At 31.5% G+C, this 25,159-nt stretch overlaps 1 protein-coding gene across 1 annotated transcript in view; it reads right to left on the reverse strand.

The window, feature by feature from the left end:
* Positions 1-24,918, reverse strand: part of LOC129218199 (DNA-binding protein HEXBP-like) — a gene marked incomplete at its 5' end in the record, with an annotated part of 45,090 nt that extends 20,172 nt beyond the window's left edge. The window contains 3 exon segments of the mRNA XM_054852414.1: positions 9,601-9,764; positions 11,317-11,447; positions 24,764-24,918. Coding sequence (XP_054708389.1) covers positions 9,601-9,764; positions 11,317-11,447; positions 24,764-24,914 — 446 coding nt within the window.
* Positions 24,919-25,159: the final 241 nt, after the last annotated feature.

Here is a 25,159-nt window from a genome sequence, read left to right on the forward strand (position 1 = left end):
AATTCACCAAAGATTGCCTAAATTAGTGTTTTTAAAACTCCAATCTTCGATTCTTTTTTAAAACCCACTTTTACATCATCAGAGACAGCCTAAAACTTTTTGACTTTTAAATTTTTAAGAGTTTGCAGTGGAGAAATATCGAACCACTCCTAGCTTCAAAAAATATTTTCAATTCAGTTTTTCGATATTTTATACTGTAACCCGTGAGTACCCCCCCCCCCTTAGATTGTCCAAGATATCAACGTTTTAAGACCTCAGTATCGTGGGTTAATTTGCGGACAGATTACCCTCTTTGCAAGAGCAAAGTTTTTTCGCAAACTCGTGCTGCCGTTATTTTTCTCCTTTCCTTTCTCTCTCTCTCCCCCCCCACCCGTATTTCCATTCTAGCGAGCGTTCGATTCAATGACATTAGAATTTAGTGATTCCTCAAGTCTGTCAAAAATGCAGGATTGGTTTGCCCATCGGTGTTTCAAACCAGCTTGAAATCCCCCCCCCGATTATTTCCAAAATTCCCATTTTCATTAAAATCTTCAAAATCCTGGATAGTTTCTGTTTTACCTGGTATGTGGACGCCCTTTGCTGTGGCGAAAATATTTCATCTTGTCAGCAATCACTTTCAATCGGTGATGCAGATTCAACTTTTAAGACATTTTAAGAGCGTACATAATTTTAATTTATGCATGTAAAGTTTGCAAAAAAAAACCCCACAAATGAAAAAAAAAAACGAAAGGATGATCGAAAATAGCATGAGAAAAGGCTAAATTTTCAATTAGAGCCGATTGCTTCGAAAAATCAGGGAGAATAGCGAGCAACTCCTCGGTTTGCAATGCAGTGAGTTGGAAATAAAGCTATACCTAAAAAAAGTCACTCCTCCAAAAGCACGTTGCAAACAAAACAAGCACATGGCGGAAAACCGAGAGAATGTCGATGTAAATTCGTGGTTATGGAACGGTCCAGTAATATTAAAGCATATTTTTCAAACACTCAATTTTTCTTTTTTCATTAAAAATTAAAAGAAAGTCATTGAATTTCTTTCCGTCCCGACCTCCGTCTCGGAAATTTTGTCAAGACGGAAATCCGTCCCGAGACGGAAGGTCTTGCACTAATGATATCAGCGAGCACTGAGCACAGGTGCTAAATATGTGGAAAAATCACCAGGACTTCCTGAGTCTGTAATCAAAGCGGTCAAATCAACTTACATGGAACTTAGCGATAAAAAGTTGCTAGAAAAATGCTTGCATGGAAAGACTCAGAACAACAACGAGAGCTTCAACAACATTTTATGGACTATTTTGCCAAAAGAAACTTTTGTTCAGCAGAAAACTTTAATTTTAGGTGCTAAAATTGCTGCAATACTATTTAACTCTGGATTTTTAGGACAAACCTATATTTGAACATTTAGGCATAACAATTGATGCACTGACACTAATTGACTATATGGGAATTGACAATGAGCGGATTAAAAAATCCAAACGACAGTCATTAACATCCACAAAACTCTCAAGAAAAAAATTGAAAGCTAAAAAAAAAAAAGCAAAATTAGTGAAAAATGAAGCTAAAGAGGACATATAAATATGGTGAATTTAAATGAAGTAGAATGGATAGAATTTTTCCAATGCTGTATTGAAATCTTTAGACTTGTTTTCTGAGAATCTGTGTTTTGCGCTATTGTGCATTGCAATAAACACTACCAAAAATCTATTTGAGATTTGTTATTGAAATTTTAAGAAAATGATTTACTCAACCCTTTCTATATAATGAACTAAAATCTAATCTCTATAAATGCATTTACTTTTTTTTTTGCATTTGTTTTGTTAAGTTTTGGCACAAAATTTAGTGTTTTTCCAAAAGTTTTTGAGATATTGCATATCTTTTAGCTTATCACATAGATAAAGATGTCATTGATGTGCTGTATAAATATTTTTGAAATGTATTGAATAGAAATTTAAGTACAAGGTTTGCCGTAGCTGCAATTTTTTACTATAATTTTACTAAAAAATGCCAATATTTTCAAATTTAATGAAAAGTTTGCCAAAACACTTAAATCATCAGTTTTGTGTCCCATTTTAACTAAAACATGATTCTTTAGTTTGAAATTCATATTTTGGACGAAAAGTGCTCCGAAGGTAGTCACATACCTTAAGGTTTTACATTGCCTTTCCATTTAAATAGAGCTAAAGGGAGATTTTAAACGATGCAGGCCTAGGAACAAAATAAGTACCCGAAAAAGTAGAGAAAAGATACTTTAAACCATAAATAAGAGACTAAGAGTAGACAAGCTCAGGCCTATTTTGCAGTAGCCCAGGGGAATGTGCCTTCCATCTTTTCGAGTATAATAAATTTGATTAATCCATTAAATATTTTAACAGTATTAAAAAAAAAAAAGTTTGCTGAACAATAGTAGATTAGGCACTGACTGTTATACGCCAAAGGAGTGATATTCGAATCTGTACAAAAGAATACATTTTACTTTATAACTAGTTCACTTCAGATTCAAGGTGCATTTTATTAATTTTGTATTTCAATTCGTTCACTGACGTTTCTCTGATAAGATCAGTAAGAGTGGATCAGTAAGGTGAGTGTGTGCCTGGGTGCTTAGTACTTATTTCAGGATGCAAATTTGAATTGAGGATTGCTATTTCAACTTGTAAGGAAAAAGGAAAGAAACATGGCACATAAACAGCAAAACTATAACATAATGGGTAAATGGTACCAATGTAATCTTAACTGCATTATGGGTTCAGAAATAAAAAGGAACACTTGCTATTAAATTCAAGTTTTAACATTATTCTAGACAATAAATGCTATAAAGTATAAATGCTCAATATCTGTAGTCTAGTTAATTTTTTCCCCAAAAAACATGCCCAAGAGAATATATTCGGCTGAAACCCTGCCACAGGAAATACAACTTATAAACACTCAAGCTTTTTCTTTTAAAGTTCTTAAATACTCTTTTCTTCTCCATTTGAAAAACAGTGATAATAAATATCATACAAATAAGTTGTGTTTCAAAATACTATCGTAATTTAAATTCAAATAAAAATCAAATAAATCAGTCTTTCAAATCTAAAATACTTTGGAGCATTAATAAGCAAAACAAGAAAAGTTATAAAGCCTGTGCTAAGCATTTGTCACCACGCCAAATGCTATAAAACCATAACAGCGAAAAAACTCCTGTTAGGCAAAAATATTGGCTGACATAAAATTCTTAGACTTTCCACAAAAAACAGAAATAACATTTTCCCTAAATCCTCAAAACTATGTTTAGAAATTCTGTAATAAAAAAATAAGAATAAATTGGAACTCAATGTCTAATGCATTATTAAGTGTTTATTGAACTTAAGGGTAAACTGCATAGTGAAAATAATAAGCACTTACAATGCATATTTTATAAAATTATTCCAGTTTTCCTGCTTGAGAAAAAAAAAACATGAAAATTCACCTTTAAAAAGGTTTAAATTTAAGTCTTTTGCGAAAAGTTTTGGGATAAGGCTAAAACTTTTAAAATTTGGCTAATTGTTGACTAGCAATTCGAGAGCCGTAGCACAGGCTTTGATAAAATACTTCTTTTCTGCAAAGCATACAAAGTTGAAAGCTTTTCATTTATATATTTTTTAATGGATGCCACAATTGCCAACTCGATTAAATCCACTTAAAAAAAATCCTCATGTCTGCTTTTATAGTCTTTTATCAATACTTAGTATATGAATTTATATTAAATTTGGGTTCAGTATCTTTCTGCCTATTTACTCTTATGGATAACACCATCTTCTCATAACTATTATCTACTTTTTGTGTTATAGAGTTAGTCAATTTGTCAAGTGAGGCATCCAAATATCTCATTAGAAATTATAAAATAAATATTTAATTTATTCTTTTTTTTTTGCAAATGTTGATAAAAAAAGTGCTAATTTCATTTAAGTTCAGTCTGCAAAAAGGATTTATCAATAATTCATTAAGAATAAAATTAAAATAAAAAGGCATTCTAAGCTAATATGATAAAAATAACTTCCAGATTTAAAACTAATTGAAATAATTGCAAGATAGATAAGGATTTATTTAGCAAGCAATTATCTGCGAAACATGTTGCAATGTTTACATACTTCTCTTTGTTAATTTCAAATAATAAAGAAAATGTTTATTTGTTTCAAATGTGGTACTTTCCTTAAAGTAAGTTTATTGCAATGAAAAAGCCATTTCATACAAGGATGTGATAGTTTTCAAACTTAATTTTATTATTTTCGGATGCAAAAGGATTGAAGCCTAAAATACAATAATTGGTTTTTCGTGAATCAGGGTTAAGTTAAATCAGGGGTGTCCCCTCCCCCTTAGAAAAAGGGTGCACTGCCCCTAAATTTTACAAAGACCCCCCCCCCCCACAAAAAAAACCAAGAGCCTCCCCCCTTAAAATGAAAAAAAAAACTCTCTCACAACAACCCTCCCTAAAAATTTCAATGGCACAGTCTGTGCCATGAACAACCCCTAGGTCGGCACCCCTGGTTAAATAAATACCTTTGTGCATAAAAAGTAAAATAAGAAATAACGTTATGTTGGCATATTATTTTATAATTTTCAGTTGTTTTTTCAATGCTTTTCAAAAAATGTTTTATTTACATTTTAAACTAATTAAATATCAAATACTTATTTCTTTCTACCCTAAAACAAAGTTCATAAAAAAAAATTGAAATACATTATATTGCAATAAAAAAGCTATCCTACACTGGCATATGATTGCTCCAAAACTAAAAAATATTTGAAGGATGCAAAATGAAATCTTACATGGAAATTTAGTTTGCAAAAATAAAAATAAAATACATTATTGCAGTACAAGAAGCTATCCTATACTTCCATATGAGAGCTTCGAAAGTAAAAAATACATGAAATATTTGAAGGATGCAAAAAGATTGAAATCTAATATACAGCGATCAAATTTCGGCGAAGTACGTGGCTCCGTGTTCGCAAACTTTTATTTTTCCATTACTTTATTAATTTTAAACAGCTTTTCAATAAATGTTCTATTTTAGCTCACAAGAAATTAAAAATTTAATGCTTACGCCTTTCCGATTCGATGTTTTCCAGAAATTAAGTTAACAAAAAGAAAAAAATAAAAATCATAAAATAAATTATTTAAATAAAGAAAGCTGTATTACATTTGCATATAATAGCTTCCAAACTGAAAAATAATTGAAATATTTGAAGGATGCAAAGAGATTGAAATCTCATACAAAGGGACCAATTCTTCGCGAAGCACGCGGGGTTCCATGTTTGCATGTTTTTATTCTTCCATTACTTTATTTTTAGCGTCTTTAAAAAAAATGTTCTATTTTAGCTCAGAACAAATTAAAAACCAAATGCTTATTCCTTTTCGATCAAATGTTTCCCTGAAATTAAGTTCACAAAAATGAAATAAATTATAACAAAAACAAAAGCTATTCTTCATTAGCATATAATAGCTTCCAAACTGAAAAATAATTGAAATATTTGAAGGATGCAAAAAGATTGATCTTATACACAGCAACCAATTTTCCGCGAAACATGTGGCTCCATGTTTACACTTTTTTCATCGTTTTAATCTTCCACTCCTTTAACATGCTTTCAACAAATATTCTATTTTACTTTAGAAATAATTGAAAAGCAAATGTTTATCCCTTTCTAATTTGATACTTCCCCCAGAAATTAAGTTCAGAAAAGAAAAAAAAAAAAAAAAAAAAAACTACATTTGCACAATAAATAAAGGTATATTCTGTATCGATAGCTTCTGAACTGTACAGCTTATCCTAGAATTGGTGACACAGAGGGCTTAAGGACTATCCCCCTCCCTCAAGCTTTTTACAAAAAAACTGCTCATCAGGGAGTGGTTTGATACACTACTCTCCATTGACAAAGCTCCTTTTTTTCAGTCATTTTTCTGATCATTAGAAGCGATCTGATTAGTCAAGCTGCGAACTCTTGCTAAACGAAATTCCACGAACTGAAATCGTTTCAACAGGCGTCAAAAGTAAGATTTTCATAGCACTTGCGGAAAAAGAGATTTTAGGGACTAAATGATGAAAATAAAAACTTGAGACACTCAAAAAAAAAAAAAAAAAAAAAAACGAGCTGATGTGTGCATCACATGACTTCCTTTTACTCCAATTTAATGTCATTTCCCCATTATTCGCTATTTTAATGTGATTCAATATTTATTCTCTAAATATCACCAACAATGGCCAAATTGAAACCAAAAAAAAAACTCCGCCAAATTTGTCGCCAAGTTGGCGACAAAACTTGGCGACCAAAAGACTGGTGATATATCGCCAAGTGTCCGACAAATTATAACGCCACTTGAGTTTACATCGAAATTAACAATGATTTCCCCCCAAAAAGGTGCAAAAGACCCCCTTAGGAACATCCGAAAGCAACCAAAAGGGGAGGTGCACAACTAGACCCCACTACGAGTCTATGTACCAAATTTCAACTTTCTAGGACATACCATTTTTGAGTTATGCGAGATACATACGCACATACATACAGACGTCACGAGAAAAGTCGTTGTAATTACCTCGGTGATGGTCAAAATGGATATTTCGCGTGTCTATACATTCTTAGGCACTTTTCCGCATGTGGTCGAATCGAAAAAAAAACTCAACATTCATTTGGGGGTGAGCAAAATGGAAATTAAGGGCGATTTTTGAGTGAAAATTTTTTCGCGAATACAATACTTCCTTTTTTGTAAAAGGAAGTAAAAAGAGAAATAGCTAGAAAAGAGACTAGTTCCGAGGCCTGAACGATACTATAATGAATAAAAAAAACTTATATCAAGTATTTCTAGTTTAAAGTAGATTAATGTTACATAATGTGTTAATTTAGTGCCATTCCAGTGCAGTTCTTTAAAAATTCTTATAGTGTTGATTGAAAAGGGTTGATGGACAGTTAAAAAAATATAATGAATACAGATATAATCAATTGCTTAAGTTTATTTTTTTTATATTCGCAACACCTATTTAAAATACAAAATCATTCTATAATTGTTCTATAATTATTATAACTTAATATCAGATAAAAGTTACAAATATCAAATTCTTTTTCCTGTTAATGCAATTTCTATATATTATATATTACATGTTGAAACTCAATTTAATTTTATGAATGTTAAACTACCATGCACGCTGTAGATCAAGGATCAAAATGAAAACACGCGGCACAGTTAGCATGCGCCTGAAAACTGAACGATATGCAAAAACTGAGACGGCACATGCGTGAGATAGTTCGGTCGACATTCTGAACGCACCCATTGGATGTTTTCCACTCACTGAGGAGTGCAGGTTTGTTCTGCTAGCCACGCCATTTTTTAGGGCTGTGAGTAACTAAATAACGTTTAATTTAAAAAACCCCGAAAAGAATAAAAAAACGGGAGAAATGGATACTCTAACGTACAACCGGGAGAATGGAGTAAAAAACGGGAGTGTCCCGTGAAAAACTGGAGTTGCCAGGTCTGTGAAGAGGAAATTCAGCTTTTCTCGCACTTTTTGAACAGTCTGCCATTTACTTTCATTAAAGCTTCTAATTGACGGGTAAATACTATATAATTGCATCAGAATTTGCCAGTATATATATTCTTTAGTTCCATTAAAAAAGTAGGACTGAAGTCTGGGCGATATAAAGAAAAGTCTATCGTAAACGCTGCACCCACAAAAAAGTCACTTATGAAAATTTTAACTTTTAAACACGCAAACGTCGCAGCATTCCTTTCAGAAATTAATGCAGTCAGTCAATGAAAAGCTAAAGATCTGCTTGCTTCTTTTGCTTTTCAAAATTGAAACATGCAGAAAATTACCAATGCAGCATTTTAAAAATAAGAATCAATGCAAAATTAGATGTGCTATACTCAGGGATGAGTGGTCAGAGAGCAAAAAGGAAGAAATCTAAAAAAATTTTGTAAAAGGGATGGTATCCAAAAATTTTTGTTGAAAGGTATGACATCCAAAACTGCATCTAAATAGAACCTGGAAGCCATGATATTCAAAAATTAAACAAAAAATGGCTAATTTACCAGTTTTAAAGGTAATATGCATTTAATTAAGTATGAGTAATAATTTTGTACAATTTGCTGCATTGTACCATTTCTTGCAAGGGTTTTATTCCTAAATAAATCTAAATTTTGAAAAAGAGGCAACAATTTCTAACCCTTGAGTCTTTGAACAAAGGGTTGGGGGAGCCAGAGTTCAATCTTGGTTGCATCACACAATAGTGTTAACTTTTCATTTTTTAGAGAAAATTCATTTTTTCATTAAAAACATTCGAGTTTAGTGTTAAACGAGTGAGAACATAAATTTTAAAATTAGGTCTGTTTGTAAAGTAAAAAATTACAAGAGAGAAAAATTTAAAATTTATGTGGTAGAACAAACTTTTCATAGTAAGAATTGAAAATAAATAAATATATAAATGATTGGCTATTTTTTCCTTGCATTGGAACCCAAAATTTGTTTTTGAAAACTTCCTAATACAATTTTGGAATAAAAAGAACAACTTGCAGCTGCCTCATTTAATAACACTTTTAACAGGTTGTAAAGCCTAAACCATTTGAGATTCACAATAAACATTATTTACTTTCTTAAATATACAAAAAAAGTAACCATGCCAAGTTACAAAAAAATCGAGACTGTGGGTGCTAAGTCACTTTTTCTGATTGAGTTTTGCATTTTTTCTAAAATAAATTAAAGAAATAAAATTATTATTGAAATGATGAATTAAATAAGCAGATATAAGGTAGCACATAGTAAAAAACCACCCATCATTAAAAGTAATTGAAATACTTGCAGGATGCAAAAAGATGGAAATCTCAAACGAGACATGCAATTTTCGGCGCAGCACGTGTTTGACGTCGTTGGCATGATTCAAAAACGTACGTTTTTGGCAGATATCGCGGAGAATGAAGATTCAGGGGGAAACAATAGAACAAATAAGAAATCAAAGACCAAAAATTTTAAAAAATCGTATTTTTTTACGATTTTTGAGAAAAATAAGGCCTGAAAGAAGCAAAAAACGGAGGAAAAGGAGAAAAGGTTTTAAAAGTCAACAGAAAAGCCGGAATTCCGGCAAAAGCAGGAAAAATCTCATCCCTGTATACTAAAGAAAGAAAAAGTAGGGGGGAAAAAAGGAAAAAGTAGAAAATAAGGCGAGAGCTCGAAAAAGTAGGAACTCTTCGGGATCTGCACTGGTCATACTCTTTAACGGGGCGAAATTAGTCGGTAGTTCTTGAACATATTTCACCTTTTAATCAACTTAAATGAAAATTATTAAAAAAAATTAAGTAGTCTTGAACTTATGGGATTCTAATTGTATAATGCAAGTTGGTGTTTTTCAAAGCACTTGAGTACGAACCCTGCATAGGATCAATACTTTACGTTAGTCGAAATTACACAAACTGCTATGATAAACACTGCAGAACCAACTGTACTAAAAGCTTTAGCTATTTGCATTTAATCTAAGTTTTCAGTAAAATGCAAAGTGCAATAAATTTTTTTTCCAAAGTAAAAAATAAAAACTAATTTATTCAAAAAGATACTATAACCATTATTAAAAGTTTTATTAATAAAATCCAATAAAATAAATTCTCACCGATAACAAACAGTTTCATCCACTTCAGCAGAGTTCCCCCCCTCTGGGCAGTCTCGGCTAATATGTCCTGTGTCACCACATGAATAACATTTGCGTTCCTCACGATCTCTGTCTGCTCCAGGACAGTCACGGGATACGTGGCCAGATTTTCCACATTGGTAGCACTATAGAACATCATGTGGATTTATAACTGAGTATATTAACTAATTACAAAGACTCATTCAAAATTTTCTAGAAGTACATAATTTTGACATTACAAATAAACAATTAAATTTGAAATAAATGAATTTTAACTTTCAATAGATATTGGTTATACAGGGTGGCGACAGAAACTAAAAAAAAGTTCCCAGACTTTTCCCCCCGATAATGGTTTCTTTGCTTTGCCCTACTTCAGGGGTAGAAGTGATCGACTTGCCACATATAGGACATTTTTCACAAAAAATATAGGATAAATATAGGACACATTATACAAATAATTTTGCTATGAAAAAAGCAATAATACATATCATATATTATTTAATTATTCCTATCAATGATTTTGTTTAAAAAAACCTCAAACAAAATTATAACTTACATCTGAAATGACTTTCCTGTAGTTGAAAGAATATTTTTTGAAAAACTGTACTTTAGACTAAATAATTAAACAAAATTTGAACAGAGATAATTTTATTATTGTTCATGCTTTTTATTCATTTTGGAAGGAGCATTTTTGTTCTGTCTTGTGAAAATGAAGAATCTTCGACACGCCATTTTGAAAATGTGGCTCCATTTTGGAAATGCCTTGCTTAAAAAGTAGCGCAAAGCTTAAAAATAACCTTTTTAAAGGAGGAAAAAAATAAATGAACAAGTTTACGATCATCAGAGACATATGTTTTAAAATAAGAGATGTGTGTGTTTATGTTCGCAAACTTTATAACTTGTTGTTTTCAAAATTACGATCTTCGTTACGAATTTGCGGCTGTGATTGCGATTTTTGCTTCTTTTGCTGTAACCTTTCAGTACATGATGAATTTTCAAGCAATAAATTATAAGGGTTTTGCCAACTTAAGGAGCAAAATCCTTTCTTTCGAAAAAAATGGTGCCCATGTGCAATTTATTACTACTAAAAAATTATGACAGGATTTTATTAATTTCTCACTCTTCATTAATATTAACTCTTATTTACTTATTTCTTTTCTGGACTCAAAATAAAAACTAAATTTATAATGAATTCACTTAAACATTTTGGAGACTTACGGTGCTAGTGCTGTCTGAAACAACTCTTAGAAATTGTTTTAGATGTTTTAAAAATAATGATTTTGATCTTTAAGATACACATTATGCAACAAGGCAACCGCCAAGCATTTTTACTCTGTAGCCATGCTGTTCATGGTATAAAACAAAAACCACCAATAGGCTTGCTGCGCACTTGGAATACCTTCAATCACCGAGAGGCACAAGTCAAAAACAAATGTCATCCTTCCTCCAATACTAGCAAGCGTGACACTTATGGCTCAAAGTGGCAAGATGTTCGGAGGGAAAAAAAACTTAAGAGGCTGGGAGTTTTGTGAGATTTTTCTTTTTCTCAAGAATTTTGTGAAAGGTCCGATTTTAGGGATCCGAACTTTGTGAAGGATCTATAAACTTACTAAATTTCCGTTCAGATTATCAACAGTTCTTACAAAAAAAAAGTGAGAACCCTTTCAACATCCCAATAAAGTTTTATTTCAAACTTACTGTTATCTTGCGTTCGTCTTGTTCACAATCCCTGCTAATATGTCCAGATTTTCCACATGTATAGCAAGTCTTATCTGATTCTCGGCATTCTCTTGCAAAATGCCCACTACGTCCACAGTTGAAACATGGAGCTAGAGTTTTACATTGAACTAAATAATTACTTCTCAGATATAAATCAGAAAATACAGTTTAACACATGATATCTCTTGCTCATTAAAAAAAAGACAAGTTATAACAATATACAGTGAGCTGGTAACTGACCCGGGGATAAATTGAAGCAGCTGCTTTAGTGAATCAAATTACTAAAAACAGAACAAAATCTAGCATCAATATTAAAAAACGGCCAGATATTCGAATCAAATATGCTATTTCAATAAATCACTCACATTAACCAGTTCTTACACACAATGCAACAGCTTGACTTTTTCTCTTTGATTTCATTTAATAAAATAAGATTTTTTTTTGCCAATAGTGAACAGAGGGCAGGAAGCTGCAATTTTAGTTAGTTTATTTGGAAAAATTCAAACAAAACAAGAGTGAGAGACATGGTGTTGGATGGGGATGCTTGAAAACATTAAAACCAATTCTAGATATTTTATCTACGTCACATTTGAAAATTTTCTACCCATTTCAACACAATATCTATAACTAAGAGCTTCATAATAAATTATATGAATTAATTTTAAAGCTCAAAACCTTCAGAAACACCATAAGTTTAGAATACCAAGTTTTGCAATACACAAGTTGGATCTTTATAAGCTTATAGACTACATAACATAAAAGATGATTAGCACTGCTGTGTCTACATCTTCAATTAGGTGGAAAGAAACATTTCTATTCAAAAAAGGAACTAATTAAGGCTGCAAGAAATACAGAAGTTTTGCTGCAAAACTTTATTGACATCCAACAGGGTTCATACACTTTTGGTTAAAAAAAGTTCCCTGACTTTTCCAGGTTGTTTTTTAGAAAATTCCAGGTTACTCGCTTCATTCAAAATTTAAGTTTAAATAGTAATATTTTCAAAATAATTAAAATTGTTTAAAGTAGCGATGCAGAAGAACTGAAACTTCTCCCCTTAGATTAAAAAAAAAAAAAACTTGGTTTTTTTTTCGTTTGTTTTCTCTGTCAAAATTTTAAGTTTTTTTTAAACATTTTGTTCAAAATTATTTTAATTTGTTTACTATTTGTTGAAAACAGAGTACTTTCAACTTATTTTAGCATTTCTTTGATGTCACGCGTAATATTATAGCGTTTTGCTGTAGTCCTGCAGCAATCTTTTAGCATCCGCTTTTGGTTTACAATGCTTTTTATTTTCTTATAAGTAGGTTACACGAAACATATTGAGCAAAATGCAATGCTAAATTTCAGTATAAATATGATTAACTTGTTGCATCAATCAGCATACCATGTAATGCATAGTAACAAAAATCAACATCCGCCAATCATAGGCCAATGCCAATAATCTTTTTTTTTTTTTTTTTTTCACATATTAAAGGACGCTTACATTAAAATTTCAAACTTTCTTTTCCAGAAAGTAATAGTTAATTTTCAAAAATTCATAACTTTTTGCACGTTTAATGTTATTTTCAATATTACACATTGATATAAACGTCCAATTCTGTTTCTGGAAGTTTAAGTCTACTTCCATTGTGCAAACGATCAAATATGGCGACAAAGTGAAAAATTTAAAATAATAAGTAGATTTTTGGATTTGTAGTATAAAAGTAGTAATAAATAATTAATAATCATTAAAAAACTACAATAAAAGCAAAATAGTCAGTATTTAGCACATAAGAGTCTAAATCAATTAAAACAAAAAAAATGTTATGAAGATTAAATTTTGCATTTTTCCAGAAAATAATTACAAATTATCCGGAAAAAAAGGGCACAATTTGTGTTGTTTTCAATAGTTTGCATTGCAATTAACATCCAATGCCGTTTTCGGGAACTTTGGCACTTGAAAAAGTCTTGTGTACTTCCATCTTGGGAATGACCAAATATGGCGGCTGTGCCCAAAAAATAAGAAATAACTTTTTTTTAATTTGTTGCATGAAGACAATTAAAAAATAATAAATCTTCATGATATTACAATTCATTGAAAAGTTTTTATCACATTTGCGTCCGAGGCAGTGAGGATAAGATTAAGTTTTAAGAACAAAATTTTTCATTTCTCAAGAAAATTATTTCAAATAATAATAGAAAAACAATTTGCAGACCATTTTTTGTTGTTTTCATCAGTTTTCAATTAAAGAAGACATCCAATTCTGCTTTGTTTTTAGAAACTTAGGCATTTTTGGATCGTATCTACTTCCATCTTGTGAATGACCAAAGATGGCGACTACGTTTCATACGTAGCTGAAATGATTTTCCGATCAACAAAAAAAAAAAAAAAACATTTTCCCCGATCGACCCTCCCATCTACAGGTTGTGCTTCCGAAGCAGTAAATTGTCTTCTCTCCTGTTGAGTTTGTGCATAATTGCTGTTCACCTGATTTTTTTTCCCTTGGGAACTACTCAGAGCCAAAAATGGCGGCTGCTGAAGATTTTTTGGGTCGCCACTTTTTTCATTGCTTTAAAATTGTTACAATTTTTTTTTAAATACATCGATAAAAATGAAGATTAGATCTTATAAAACGAAATTCCCTGGGAAAAAATTTGGAAAAGAAAAATTTTGGGGACACATTTGGAAAATTCCTTGACATTTTTGACTAAGTCATTTTCCCTGATAATTCCAAGTTTTCCCGGAACGTACGAACCCTGAACCGAAGAGAATGTTGTGGCAACTCATCTAAAACTTTAGGCAGTAGAAAGAAATGCGTTTCCCTCACTGACTCCATGTAAGAAAATCTTCGCTCTTTTGGCGCATTTTTCGTTGTGAAAAAAAAACGTTCATTTTTCGATTGCAGTTTTTAAGTGCCAGCGTCGGTTTAGATAAAAATTTATAATTTTTTTCGTGAAATCACAATAAAAACGAAGACTAGATCTCATAGTACTTAATTCCTTGGGAAAAAAATGGAAAAAAAATTTTTGAAGGACAAAATTTGAAAACTCCCTGACTTTTCCCTGACATTTTTGACAGTGTCATTTTCCCTGACAATTCCCGGTTTTCCCGGAATTCCCGGAGCGTACGAACCCTGTCCAAATTACAAACAACAAATGACAAAATACAAACAGCAGTTTAAAAAGCTATCAGAAAAACTATTTACAAAAATAAAAGCAGTATACATTTATGAATCTTTATTGCATTTCATTTTCCTACTAAAAACTATTTTCAAAAAATCAACGTGGTTAAGAGTCGCAATTTTATTTACTTACTTTTTCGGCAAGTAGGGCAGATGAATGTTTTTTTAAATATTTTTCTTGTCTCATAGTCTGACCAAAAACAAATGGCACTTGTTTAAGGAGAGAAGCACTTAAGTTGGTCATAGATGCTTCTCTATGTTTCCTTTTTATTTCATTCACAAATCTTGGTGTGCAGAAATGGAGAGACATACTTCATTTGAATGTAATAGGGTTGTATATTCATTACAAGAAACTATTTACAGGTTAAGTTACTACAATACTTTTTAGATGAAGAATAATGGAATAAATGCCAAATTTAGCCAGATTACAACAAATTAATCACAACAATTACTATTTACAGAATTTGTAAAAATATTTTACACGTTTTTCATAAATACATAAAAATGGTTAATTGAAATCCGAGACCGTGAGAGTATAACCCAATCAATGGTTTTGATCAAATTTTGCATTTTTCTAAAAAAACTTTAAAAAAATTTTTTTTATTGAATTAAATAAAATAAGTATATATGAGATAGTATAAGGCAAAAAGCATTTGCACACAAAAAATGATTGAAATCTCAAACAAGGCACGCAATTTCCGATGAAATCACTGGCAAGTTTCCTGAACATACTTTTTTGGGAGATATCCAATTCAGGAATAGGATGATTCGAGGGAGAATAAAAAAACGGGGACTGAAAATTAGGTTAAAGTGGAACCTTTTCCGATTTTTAAGAAAAACAAGATTGTTATAAAGCCTGAAGGAGGCAAAAAAGGCAGGGGTCTGGCCAGAGGATATTTCTGTCCGTTAACGGACCCTTCACAAAAATCCAATCAACCAAACCGGACCTTTCACAAAATCCAGATCAACCAAAACGGACCCTTCACAAAATTCTGATAAACAAGATCGGATCTTTCACAAATTGTTTATTGAAAGAGCAAATCTGAAAGCAAAGTAAGGTATATAAAACCAATAATTTTTAGAACCTTTTCTGAAGTCAAAATAGAGGGATCAACTTATACAAAACCTGCTAATTTTGCATTAAAAAAAAAGAGAAACGGCACTCTTGCCATGCTTCTGCAAGCGATAAATAATTGCTATGGGGAGAAAATATGATTATGTCAGATAGGGTTACCAACTTCAAAATTATCACCACTGGGTTGTGTCTGGTGTTGAACCTTTATAATGACTTGATTAGAAAATATTCTCATCATTTTACCAGCTTGTTACAGTGCTGTGGTGAGATGTTTAACTGTTCTTTTGGGAGAAAATTATATGGGTTTGATTTTTCAATGTTAACAAGGATGATTAACTTTAAATAAGCTCTTTTAATTACCGTTTTTTTCTTTAGGTGTCTCCATTTTGAAAAATGCAATCTTTTAACATCCAATATGAGAATCATATTTTGTTCTCATTTCATGCTAACCTTGCTTTATTAAGATGCAATCATTTCAAGTTTGTAAAGCATTCCATTTTTTTTACAAGTCAAAAATTAAAATGCTGAATTGATGGTTTAATTTTTTTTTTTTTAGAATTGCGATCTCTTTGCATTCGCTATGGGAATCTGATTTTCGAATTTTTGATGTTTAGTACGCTTTGTTAAGAGGTAAACAAATAAAATCTCTTTATTTTCGTTAAAACCATGGAATTTATAAGTTTTAAACGAAATTCTGTGCTTTTTAAAAGTGCCTTGGGTCAAAAAGTTAATTCTGAATCCTTGTCTGAATTTTAATTTTTTTTTGTTACAATTATTTTAAATACTTTACAGAAATATTTCTAGTATAATTTAACACAATGTAGAACGGTAGATAAATATTGATACTTGAGAGAGCGATGCTGCCCCCCCCCCCCCCGCAAAATACTGGAAAAAACCCCCAGAATGATATTCTCAACATAGAAGAGGAAAACACTCAACTTTAAGTTGAAATGATGCAGCTAAATTCTGAAATTTTGTTTTAACAAAAAATTTTTTTAATTTGAGAAATTATTTGATTTTTCACAAAAAACGGACCCTGTGAAAAATCTTGGACATACCCCAGAAAGGAGGGAAGTTTTTAACACCAAAGCAGAAAAATCTTATCCCTAAGCATCAGGGATGGTCATCTTGCCGGGTCAGTGCAAACTATGGCAAAAATCCAATAACCAATAAAGTTGCATGAAGTTATGCTAATTATGGAATAGTAATGATGTAAATACATAACAATGAATAAAAATTTTACTCAACTTCATACCTGCCAACCTCCGAGAAAAAAAAAATCCGGAAGATTTTTTTATTTTTATCCACAAGATTTTAACGCAAAATAAAACAGGACACCTACCCTCTTTACATTTAACAATATATTAGTTATGAATTTCATATCAATTGAAATTACTTTCGTTTAGTAAATATTACTTTTATTGCTTTCTTTAAAAGTTTGGAAATAACATTTGTTACTCATCTTAAAAAAAGAACGAAGCAAAAACAGCTCGAATTGAGAGAATGAGAAGATAATTGGCACCGAAATTGTGCCCCTAGTTGCCCGCCGCGACGCTTGCTTTGATTGGATCCTGATGAAGTCATGCGCTGTATCACTCAGTGACGTCATAATCTTGCCTCGGTTCTTCTCGTGCCATTCTCTTACGGCAACCTTTCCTTGGCTACTTGGCCTAAAACGCGGTGCCGCGTTTCACAAAAGTATCGTTAGCGCCAAAACTGGCGAGATAATTATTTTTCCTACAAAACGTGAAAAATCCGGAAGATTTTGCTCATAACCGGAAAAGGACATAAAAATCCGTAAAACTTCCGGGAAATCCGGAAGGGTTGGCAGGTATGCAACTTTATTTTTAATCACACTGATTATTAAATAGAAAAAAAAAATCTACTGTAATACTAATAACAATGATTTTGAATCTATGCTTGGACATGTTGCTTGTTACAACACAAACTACATGAAAGTGTTGAGGCTTTTTTTTTCGCATTGACAAAAATCTATTTTTGCAGGGTTCTATCTACAGGGATGAGAGCGGTCAGAGAGCAAAAAGGAGGAAATCCAAAAAAATTTCATAAAAGGGACGATATTCAAAAAAATTTCGTGAAAGGGATGATTTCCAAAACTGCATCAAAATAGAACCTAGAAGCCATGATATTCAAAAATTCAACAAAAAATGGCTAATTTACCAGTTTTAAAGGTAATACGTATTTAACTAAGTATCGGTAATAATTTTGTACAATTTGCTACATTGTACTATTTCTTGCAAGGTTGTTTATTCCTAAATAAATCTAAATTTTGAAAAAGAGGCAACAATTTCTAATCCCTGGGTCCTTGAACAAAAGGTTGGGGGAGCCAGAGTTCAATCTTGGCTCCATCACACAATAATGTCAACTTTTTATACTTTAGAAAAAAATACATTTTTTTCATTAAAAAAATTTGATTTTATAGTGATAAACGAGTGAGAACATGAATTTTAAAATTAGGTCTCTTTGTACTGTAAAAATTTACAACAGAGAAAAACCTAAAATTTCTTTATGTGGTAGAACATACTTTTCATAGTAAGAATTGAAAATAAATACATATGTATATAAACGATTGGTTATCTTTTTCCTTGCATTGGAACCCAAAATTTATTTTTTAAAACTTCCTTATACAATTTTGAAATAAAAAGAATAACTAGCAGCTGCCTCATTTAATCATGAAATCTCAATTAACAGATTGTAAAGCCCAAACCATTTGAGATTCACTATAAATATTTTTTACACTTTCTTAAATACAAAAAATAGTAACCATGCCAAGTTACAAAAAGAATCGAGACTGCACTGTCAAAACTACGGGTGCCTTTGACTAACTATTTGGCTTCCTGGAGTGAAAACACCGGGCCTCAGGGTGCAGTAGAGGCTAGGAAGTGTGATCAAGGTGAATGACGCTAATAAATGTGAAAACGGACCTCCTAAATGCATGGGTGAAACGCTGGCGCATGCGCTCTCCGCTCTGACATCATTCAACCACAATCAATGGCGGACGCAAGAATAACTACGCACATGCACTTTCCCATTGAATGAAGTACGAAATTGGATTAAAACTTATAAGTTTCTGCGATTTACTCTTCAAAGTTTCGCGTAAGTACATGCATTTGATCATAGTGTAGCTTTTAAGGCTTTCGAACATATTTAAAATTGTTTCAAAGGTACGTTGATTCTTCAGTTAGCCGTTATATACGTTTGCTATTCCTATCATGCATAAATTTTACCTAAAAATAGCTATCAGCACCGGATAAGTAACATTTAATAATCAAAACGCTTAAATTAGATGATATTTGAAAAGTTATTTCAACTATTAATTTTGACTATGTGGTTTTACTTGCTTGTATTATCAACAATCTTGTGGATTTTTAACTAAGAGATTCATTGTTAGCAATGTGATGCACTCAGCAAGTGAACGGAAACTCTAATTACGATGATGCAAATAGCAAAAACATAAAAGCACGAATAATAAAGGAAAGCGGATTGAGAAAAAGAAATTTCTTCTCCGTCTCGATTTTTTTTTTATTTTATTATCTCGTGTCTAAGTTAACTAGCTTTCCTCGGCGTTATTGCTTAAAGCGAATGACTGAACTTTTTTCGTCACTCTAGTAATAGTAAGAATGAATAACTCGTTAGAATTTGTTTTGGCTTTTAATTTATCGAAAGACTTTTGTTCTTTTATATTCTTTACGGATATTCAAATGTCGAATCATATATACGTACGTACTAATATGGCGCTCTTTGATTAAAATTTTGAACGTGATGAAAGGTTTTATTTTTCCATGATTGCAACATAATTGAATATTTATTGTTCGTGTAAATGATTTACAAATAGTACCTACGTTCTTCATTTTCGGTACGATCGTGCTGCAGTAAATGTCAATAACATATTAAAATTACTGAGCAATCCAAGTGGATGTACGAAAATTAGTGCACGGCAGACAAATTTAAGTCATGAACACTTCTAAACTATGTTCGAAAGTTGAAATGTGATCAAATGCCTTAAAGTACAAGTTTTAATCATTTTCAGAACTATTCAATGTGGAAAATGTACCAAGACTTAGCTTTTTATAACTCAAAACAATAAATAATAATGTATACAATTGTTTACGGAAATGCACACAAAACCGAGGGGGGGGGGGTGCTCAGCAACAGAAAACAGAGGGTGCCAATGTTCTGCCATAGGGTTCCGTTTTTCACCGCGGTGCACGCTGGGTGAAGGGTGCCGGTTTTTCGCCCGTGTTAAGGGTGCAATTTCGGCACCGTAAAGAGTGCCGCTGGTGAACAAGCTTTTCACCCTCGAAAAGTGCCAAATGCAACCTGTAGTTTTAACAGTGTGTGGGTGCTAAGCCACATTTTATGATTGGGTTTTGCATTTTTTCTAAAATAAATTAGAGAAATGAAAATATTATTGAAATGATGAATTAAATAAGCATATATGAGGCAGCACATAGTAAAAAATCACCAAACATTAAAAATAATTGAAATACTTGCAGGATGCAAAAAGATTGAAATCTCAAACGAGGTATGCAACTCTCGGCGCAGCACGTGTTTGAAGTAGTTGGCATGGTTCCAAAACGTACGTTTTTGGCAGATATCGTGGAGGATGAAGATTCAAGGAGAAAAAATAAAACAAATACCGAAAATTTTAAAAAATCGTATTTTTTCCCCGATTTTTGAGAAACATAAGGCTTGAAAGAGGAAAAAAAAAAAGTATCCCTGTATCTAGTTTTGACTATCTAGTTTGATTGATGAATTTTATATTAACTCGTCTTCTTAGTGATATTAGCTCATGCTACAGATGGTTGAAAAGTCATTAATCAACTATGATTAAGAAGTTGCTCCTGTGGGTTTGAAGTCAAGTGCATTATTCAAAGATTTCTACACACTAGTTACAGCTCTGCAAGTGCATCAAGTACAGCTACATTACAAAGATATTCTCAAATTTTTCTTTTGTTAATAAAAAATCTGAAAACATTTGTCAGTTACTGCCCTTAGGAAACTAGTTTATTCTAAGGCCATGCTGAAACAATAAATAGCTCTTCAAAGATTTTATAGACTGATACTTAAGCGACGTTGTATTTAAGCGAAGTATTATCTCAATTTCTTTTATTTTATTGTTACATATTGATTTACAAGTAGAATTTTAAAAAATATGGAATGTTTAAAAAGACTGCTTTATAATAAACAAGCTGTTCTTTCTCACTGCCTTCCTGTATGATGGTTATTTTACGTTGCTTGAATGTTCTTCTTACGCGATTCAGGCCATGTAAAGTAAGCAAGGATACAGTGAATTAGGAAGCCATTTGCACAAGATCAGATCGTTTGCTCCTTTGTCTTGACTCTTTGTTTTTCAAGTAATTAGCGTACTATAATCATGATTTCAAGAAGGAATCATTATATTTTAGATTGTATTTCAGATTAATTTTGATTATGCCTTCAAAGTAATTACCTTTTCACGTTTTTAGTTTAGTTGCTCAAATGGAATATTAAATGCAAACTTTCTTTAACTACAAACTATTGAAAACAATGCAAAATGTGCTGCAACTTGTTTTTTTTTTTTTTTTAATTTTATTTTAAATATGTAATTTTCTTGAGAAATGAAAAATTTTGTTCTTAAAACTTAATCTTATCCTCATTGCCTTGGACGCAAATGTGCTAAAAACTTTTCAACTGAATTGTAGTTTCATGAAGATTTATTATTTTTAAATTGTTTTCAGCGACAAATTCAAAAAATTATTTCTTAATTTTTGTCGTAGCCGCCATATTTGGGCATTCCCAAGATGGCAGTACACAAGACTTTTTTTAAGTGCGTAAGTTTCCGAAAAATGGCATTGGATATTTACTGCAAGCAAAGTATTGATAACAACACAAAATGTGCCCTTTTTTTCCGTGTAATTCGTAATTATTTTCTGGAAAAATGTGAAATTTTATCTCCAGAACATTTTTTAAAATTCTCATTGATTTAGACTCTTATGAGCTAAAAACTGACTATTTTGTATTAATTGTAGTTTTTTAAGGATAAATTATTATTTATAAGTACTTTTATGCTACAAATTTAAAAATCTACTCATTGTCTTAAATTTTTTACTTAGTCGCCATATTTGGTTGTTTGCGAGATGGAAGTAGACAAAAACTTACAAGAACATAATTAGATGTCTATCTCAATGTCTATTGAAAGTAAATGTGCAAAAAAGAAAATTTTTAATTTTAATGCAAGCATCCTTTATAAGCAAAAGGAAAAAAACAAAACTGATTATTGGCATTGGCCTAGTGATCGATGGATGTTGAACTTTTGTTAGAATGCATTATATGGTACGCCCATCAATGCAACAAGTTAATCATATTTATACTGAGAAATAGCTTTGTACTTTGCTCAATATGTTTTGTGTTACATACTAAAAAGAAAGTAAAAAGAAGAATCGTAAACCAAAAGCGGAGAAAGATTGGCGCCGATTACAGCAAAACGCTAATATGCACAGGGGTCTGTCCAGAGGATATTTGTGTCCGTTAACGGACCCTTCACAAAAATCCGATCAACCAAAACGGACCTTTCACAAAATCCCGATAAAAACAAAACGAACCTTTCACAAAATTCTGATAAACAAGATCGCATCTGTCACAAATTGTTTATTGAAAGAGCAAATCTGAAAGCAAAATAACGCATATTTCTGTGTATAAACCAATAATTTTTGGAACCTTTTTTTAAGTCAAATTAGAGGGATCAGCTTATACAAAATCGGCAAATTTTGAAAAAAAAAAAAAAAAAAAAAAAACGGCACTCTTGCGATGCTCCTGCAAGCGATAAATAATTGCTACTGCCAAATAAATATAATGGTTGTTTGTTTTGTCACAGCTAATTAGCAGCGTTGTTGTTGTAAACTTTTCTGAAAAGGCATTGGTAAGCACTTTTCTCCGCTCATGATTTAATAAACAATAATAATATATATCTGCGAAACGAACTTAGAACTGCAAAGGGATAGTAAGGGTGAGGAAAAAATATGATCGCTTCAGGTAGGGTTACCAACTTCAAAACTATCACCACTTAGGGTCTGGCGTTGAACCTTTATGACTTGATTAGAAAATATTCTCAACATTTTGTCGGCTTTTCAATATTTGCATTTTTACGGTGCACTGTGATGTTTAATTGTTATTTTGGGAGAAAATTATATGGGTTTTGATTTTTCGATGCTAACAAGGATGATTAACTTTAAATAAACTCTTTTAATTACCGTTTTTTTTTCTTTAGATGTCTACATTTTGAAAAATGCAATCTTTTAACATCCGATATGAGAATTATATTTTGTTCTTTTTTCAAGCTAACTTCGCTTTATTAGGATTCAAACAAATGAAAAGTCTCTATTTCTGTTAGAACTCTCATTTTAAGTTTTTAAAGCAAAATTTCATTTTATGTTATGATTCAAAAATTAAAATGCTGAATAGATCGTTTATTTTATTTTATTATTTTTTTTTTTTTGGGGGGGGGGGTCAACTGTGTCCACAGATATTAATGATATGTTATCATAGGACTCTAAAATGTAATTTTAAAATAATTTTATCAAAAATATTTCTTTTACAAGCTGTTTTTATACTTTTGATGCCTTCACTTTGAGAATTGCGATCTCTTTGCATCCACTATGGGAATCCGATTTTTCGAAATTTGATGATTATTACGCTTTGTTAAGAGGTAAACAATTGAAATATCTTTTTATTTTTGTTAAAATCACGGAATTTATAAGTTTTAAACGAAATTCTGTGCTTTTTAAGAATGTCTTGGGTCAAAAAGTTGAATGCTGAACCCTATTCTGAATTTTGTTTTATTTATTTATATTTTTGTTACAATTATTTTAAATATTGTACAGAAATATATCTAGTATAATTTAACATAATGCAGAATGGTAGATAAATATTGATACTTGAAAGAGCGATGCCCCTCCCCCCCCGCCAAATATCAGAAAAAAAATCCAGAATGATTTTCTCGTCATAGAAGAAGAAAACACTCAACTTTAAGTTTAATTGATGCAGTTTGTATCATCTCTAAATTCTAAAATTTCGTTTAAACAAAAATTTTTTTTTTGCGAAATTTTTTGATTTTTCACAAAATTAATTCATTTTTCACAAAATTATTTGATTTTTCACAAAAAACGGACCCTGTGAAAAATCCTGGACAGACCCCTGATGCATGATATGTGGCATCAAAGAAACGTTAAAATAATTTGAAAGTACTTTGTTTTTAACAAACAGTAAACAAATAAAAACAATTTTAAACAAAATGTTAAAAAAAACACCTTGTGATAGATTTTTTTTTAAATCCAGGTTTTTTTAAAATTATTTTACAAGTGGAGAAGTTTTAGTCTTACGCATTGCTACTTTGAACGATTTTGACTATTTTGAAAATATTGTTACTTAAGCTTAATTTTGAATGAAGCGAGTAACCTGGAATTTTCTAAAAAATAGCTGGAAAACCTGGAAAAATCAGGGAATTTTTTTTAACCGAAAGTGTATGAACCCTGTACTTTTTTTGAAATTCTTTTTCTAAAACAGTTTTAAGTTTTGCTTTAAATCTTGTTCTGAAAGTATGAAAATATTATACAAATTTTGGTTCTTTAAAAAAAAAACACCAAAATGTATGTTTTTTTACATAAACCCTCAAAGGTCGTTCCGATCCTATTTGATTCCCAATTAACTCAAACAGCCTTTATTCTGAAAATCGTCAAAATAGGAAGACAAATTAATTAATTTAAAACTTCAAAAGGCAACTTGTTTTTAACCTGCACAAAGACCCCCCCCCCCCATTTTACCATTCCTTTGCCATAATCAATGTTCCATGTTGTCTCAAAATCCTGTATTTCATTAAAAATCCTATACATCATTAAAAATAGTACGAAAAAAAAAATTTCTATAAACTATATCTTATAAGCATCACTTTCATAATATTTGTTTCAAAAAATACAAATAGATATCCCCCTCCCCCCATTCTCGTACCAAAGCGCTGTTTTCGAAACCCGGTAAAACTGGTGGCCACCAAGTTTTTTGAGTCTAGTGGCCATTGGCCACTTGAAAAATTTCTGAATCTTGAGGTCTAGAGTTTCCATTAAAAACGATAGAGTTTGCAAGTATGCATATTCAAAAAAAAAAAAAAAACAAATGTCAACAATTGAAAACTTACCTCTAGGAGACGAGCGGGAATCACCACGCCCACGATATCCACCACCACCTCCACGGCCACGATACCCACCACCACCTCTAGCATCTGCCATTGGACATTCACGTGCAAAATGCCCCGTCTTATGACACTTATAACACTCACTGGAGTTCATTTTCCTATAGCGAGAAAAACTTTAGAATAGTATGCAGAAAACGAAACATTTAAAAAAAAAGGAAAAAACAGAAATTTAATGGCAACTACAACATTGCTTCAATGGCATTCTTGCCAGCCTTCGAAGAAACAAAAACAGGAGATTCCACTAGAGGTATATAGGTGATTCACCAGCGACACATCTTCACAACAGAATTATTAAATTATGCTTTTAAATAACATGAATACAAAATTTAAAGTGAAATG

This window comes from Uloborus diversus, chromosome 3, assembly GCF_026930045.1.
Source record: "Uloborus diversus isolate 005 chromosome 3, Udiv.v.3.1, whole genome shotgun sequence".
Lineage (NCBI taxonomy): Eukaryota > Metazoa > Arthropoda > Arachnida > Araneae > Uloboridae > Uloborus > Uloborus diversus.